Here is a 5,485-nt window from a genome sequence, read left to right on the forward strand (position 1 = left end):
CATCAGTGCTTGGGAGCTTCCTGCGAAGCGCTTCTTTGATGTTTCCTCGGTGTTTATAGTGGTCTGTCCCTGCCGCTTCTGGTTGTCAGTTTCAGCTGTCCGCTGTAGTTGTTGGTATATTGGGTCCAGGTCGATGTGTTTGTTGATGGGGTTTGTGGATGAATGCCATGCCTCTAGGAATTCCCTGGCTGTTCTCTGTCTGGCTTGTCCTATGATAGTAGTGTTGTCCCAGTGGACAGACCACTATAAACACCGGAGGAAACATCAAAGAAGCGCTTCGCAGGAGGCTCCCAAGCACTGATGATGTCGCCTAGCCAGGGGACGAAACATTTGCAACAAAAACTTCCAGCTCGGCGAACAGAACCACAACAACGAGCACCCGAGTTATAAATCTTCGCACAAACTTTGAACATTGAGAACATTTAAAAGGCCTCTGGATGGGTATATGAATAGGAAGGGTTTGGAGGGATATGGGCCGGGTGCTGGCAGGTGGGACCAGATTAGGTCGGGATATCTGGTCGGCCTGGACGGGTTAGACTGAACAGTCTGTTTCCGAGCTGTACATCTCTTTGACCCGGAGTGCTGGAAGGAAGGCTTTGGGAACGAGACAGAGGGACACACAGACTCAAAGCCCTGACGCTAGTTTCTCTCTGCACAGATGCTGCAGACCCACTGAGCTCCTGCAGCTCTCCCCATTTCCCCTGGGGATTTCTGGCACCCACTGGAAATGGTTCCTTCTGTACTGTGGGTATGGGAGGGGACCCTCCTGCTCAGCGCCCCTCCACCCCCCCGCCCCAGCTCACACTGGAGAGAGTGGGACCTCAGTCTGCGTGGCAGTCATTGGGAATGCTGAGGGGGCTTCCCATCAGGCAGTGCCCATGGAGGGAAGGGACTGCTCCCAGCAGCAGGCTGATATCAGAGAGAGCACGGTCTCTCCCCCTCTCACCACTTTCCCTCCACCGCCCGCCCCTGCCTCACTCCCTCAGAGCGCCCGGCGTTACTCGGTGCTGACAGACTGACCTCTCTCCCCCTCCCCCCGAGTGCCCAGCGTTACTCGGTGCTGACAGACTGACCTCCTCCTCTGGGGCTAGCTGCCGTTTGCCTCCTTTGTTGGGGAAGCCGCTGCCGAACTCCTTGGAATGAATGTCAGCTCCATATTCCACAGTCACATCCTCCTCAATACTGCTGACCAACCGCCAGAACTCCTTCTCCACCAGCTCGGTCGGTACCATCTACAGCAAGAGGCAGGCAGTGTCACAGAGTGGGACAGGGTACACTCTAACAGACAGGGCCGTGGGCAGGACCTGGGGGGAGGGGGTGGACAGCGTGAGACAGACTGACAGGCAGGATAGAGACAGACAGACAGACACACACACACACACACACACACACACAAGACACACACACAGGATAGAGACAGACAGACAGACACACACACAGGATAGAGACAGACAGACAGACACACACACAGGATAGAGACAGACAGACAGACACACACACAGGATAGAGACAGACAGACAGACACACACACAGGATAGAGACAGACAGACAGACACACACACAGGATAGAGACAGACAGACAGACACACACACAGGATAGAGACAGACAGACAGACACACACACAGGATAGAGACAGACAGACAGACACACACACAGGATAGAGACAGACAGACAGACACACACACAGGATAGAGACAGACAGACAGACACACACACAGGATAGAGACAGACAGACAGACACACACACAGGATAGAGACAGACAGACAGACACACACACAGGATAGAGACAGACAGACAGACACACACACAGGATAGAGACAGACAGACAGACACACACACAGGATAGAGACAGACAGACAGACACACACACAGGATAGAGACAGACAGACAGACACACACACAGGATAGAGACAGACAGACAGACACACACACAGGATAGAGACAGACAGACAGACACACACACAGGATAGAGACAGACAGACAGACACACACACAGGATAGAGACAGACAGACAGACACACACACAGGATAGAGACAGACAGACAGACACACACACAGGATAGAGACAGACAGACAGACACACACACAGGATAGAGACAGACAGACAGACACACACACAGGATAGAGACAGACAGACAGACACACACACAGGATAGAGACAGACAGACAGACACACACACAGGATAGAGACAGACAGACAGACACACACACAGGATAGAGACAGACAGACAGACACACACACAGGATAGAGACAGACAGACAGACACACACACAGGATAGAGACAGACAGACAGACACACACACAGGATAGAGACAGACAGACAGACACACACACAGGATAGAGACAGACAGACAGACACACACACAGGATAGAGACAGACAGACAGACACACACACAGGATAGAGACAGACAGACAGACACACACACAGGATAGAGACAGACAGACAGACACACACACAGGATAGAGACAGACAGACAGACACACACACAGGATAGAGACAGACAGACAGACACACACACAGGATAGAGACAGACAGACAGACACACACACAGGATAGAGACAGACAGACAGACACACACACAGGATAGAGACAGACAGACAGACACACACACAGGATAGAGACAGACAGACAGACACACACACAGGATAGAGACAGACAGACAGACACACACACAGGATAGAGACAGACAGACAGACACACACACAGGATAGAGACAGACAGACAGACACACACACAGGATAGAGACAGACAGACAGACACACACACAGGATAGAGACAGACAGACAGACACACACACAGGATAGAGACAGACAGACAGACACACACACAGGATAGAGACAGACAGACAGACACACACACAGGATAGAGACAGACAGACAGACACACACACAGGATAGAGACAGACAGACAGACACACACACAGGATAGAGACAGACAGACAGACACACACACAGGATAGAGACAGACAGACAGACACACACACAGGATAGAGACAGACAGACAGACACACACACAGGATAGAGACAGACAGACAGACACACACACAGGATAGAGACAGACAGACAGACACACACACAGGATAGAGACAGACAGACAGACACACACACAGGATAGAGACAGACAGACAGACACACACACAGGATAGAGACAGACAGACAGACACACACACAGGATAGAGACAGACAGACAGACACACACACAGGATAGAGACAGACAGACAGACACACACACAGGATAGAGACAGACAGACAGACACACACACAGGATAGAGACAGACAGACAGACACACACACAGGATAGAGACAGACAGACAGACACACACACAGGATAGAGACAGACAGACAGACACACACACAGGATAGAGACAGACAGACAGACACACACACAGGATAGAGACAGACAGACAGACACACACACAGGATAGAGACAGACAGACAGACACACACACAGGATAGAGACAGACAGACAGACACACACACAGGATAGAGACAGACAGACAGACACACACACAGGATAGAGACAGACAGACAGACACACACACAGGATAGAGACAGACAGACAGACACACACACAGGATAGAGACAGACAGACAGACACACACACAGGATAGAGACAGACAGACAGACACACACACAGGATAGAGACAGACAGACAGACACACACACAGGATAGAGACAGACAGACAGACACACACACAGGATAGAGACAGACAGACAGACACACACACAGGATAGAGACAGACAGACAGACACACACACAGGATAGAGACAGACAGACAGACACACACACAGGATAGAGACAGACAGACAGACACACACACAGGATAGAGACAGACAGACAGACACACACACAGGATAGAGACAGACAGACAGACACACACACAGGATAGAGACAGACAGACAGACACACACACAGGATAGAGACAGACAGACAGACACACACACAGGATAGAGACAGACAGACAGACACACACACAGGATAGAGACAGACAGACAGACACACACACAGGATAGAGACAGACAGACAGACACACACACAGGATAGAGACAGACAGACAGACACACACACAGGATAGAGACAGACAGACAGACACACACACAGGATAGAGACAGACAGACAGACACACACACAGGATAGAGACAGACAGACAGACACACACACAGGATAGAGACAGACAGACAGACACACACACAGGATAGAGACAGACAGACAGACACACACACAGGATAGAGACAGACAGACAGACACACACACAGGATAGAGACAGACAGACAGACACACACACAGGATAGAGACAGACAGACAGACACACACACAGGATAGAGACAGACAGACAGACACACACACAGGATAGAGACAGACAGACAGACACACACACAGGATAGAGACAGACAGACAGACACACACACAGGATAGAGACAGACAGACAGACACACACACAGGATAGAGACAGACAGACAGACACACACACAGGATAGAGACAGACAGACAGACACACACACAGGATAGAGACAGACAGACAGACACACACACAGGATAGAGACAGACAGACAGACACACACACAGGATAGAGACAGACAGACAGACACACACACAGGATAGAGCACACACATACAGGAGGATAGAGACAGAGACACACACATACAGGAGGATAGAGACAGAGACACACACATTCAGGAGGATAGAGACAGAGAGACACACACACAGGAGGATAGAGACAGACAGACATACACACACACACAGGAGGAGGACAGAGACAGACCGAGAAGGGACAGAGGTGGATTGAGGTACAGAGAGAATACGAGTGTGAATTGGGGTTCCAGAGAGTGGCAGAATGAGATACAGATGCCTGATCTCAGTGAAGGTTATTTCACTGTGATGTGAGAACCATATGGAACCATGCTGAGCTCAGCCTGAAACACATGCTCAGTCGGGGGGGGGTCCAACTGAGATAGCGGTGGACACACTGTCAGCTCAGCACCGACCCACGCTCCCCTTCCTCCCCCCACACATAGACCCTCCACCGAAGCACTTACATGAACAGGCATGTTGAAGTAGTCAGATTTGAAGGTATCAGCCATCTCCCCAAAACTCTGCAGAGTATACTCTCTTGTCGCCTGCTCAAAGCCAAAAGCCTCGGCTGGTTTCTTACACTCCTGCAGGAGAGAGACACATGGTGCATGAGAGACAGGGAGAGAGCCCCTTGGCAAAAAAACGTTCAAAATCAAACGCAGGCGCTTCCAGGAGAGAGAGAGAGAGAGAGGGCGGGGGGGGGGGGAAGAGTGTTGCCTGGTTGAGGTGAACCCCCCCCCCCCAATCACTGGAGAGGGCGAGGTCAGGCTCGGTCTGAAACCTTCAGCTCCTTTCTGCAATGCTGGGGTCAGGGAGCCAGGTAGAGGCCCAGACCGGGGTCAGGGAGCCAGGTAGAGGCCCAGACCAGGGTCGGAGCCACGTGCAGCACCAGCTCAACCTGTGCCCCG

General features: G+C 51.4%; 1 protein-coding gene across 1 annotated transcript in view; it reads right to left on the bottom strand.

Moving 5' to 3' along the window:
• Positions 1-5,207, bottom strand: part of LOC122547378 (lysine-specific demethylase 5C-like) — a gene marked incomplete at both ends in the record, with an annotated part of 24,508 nt that extends 19,301 nt beyond the window's left edge. The window contains 2 exons of the mRNA XM_043686005.1: positions 1,074-1,232; positions 5,042-5,207. Coding sequence (XP_043541940.1) covers positions 1,074-1,232; positions 5,042-5,207 — 325 coding nt within the window. The remainder of the gene's footprint in view (positions 1-1,073; positions 1,233-5,041) is intronic.
• Positions 5,208-5,485: the final 278 nt, after the last annotated feature.

This window comes from Chiloscyllium plagiosum, unplaced genomic scaffold (genome assembly GCF_004010195.1).
Source record: "Chiloscyllium plagiosum isolate BGI_BamShark_2017 unplaced genomic scaffold, ASM401019v2 scaf_12308, whole genome shotgun sequence".
Lineage (NCBI taxonomy): Eukaryota > Metazoa > Chordata > Chondrichthyes > Orectolobiformes > Hemiscylliidae > Chiloscyllium > Chiloscyllium plagiosum.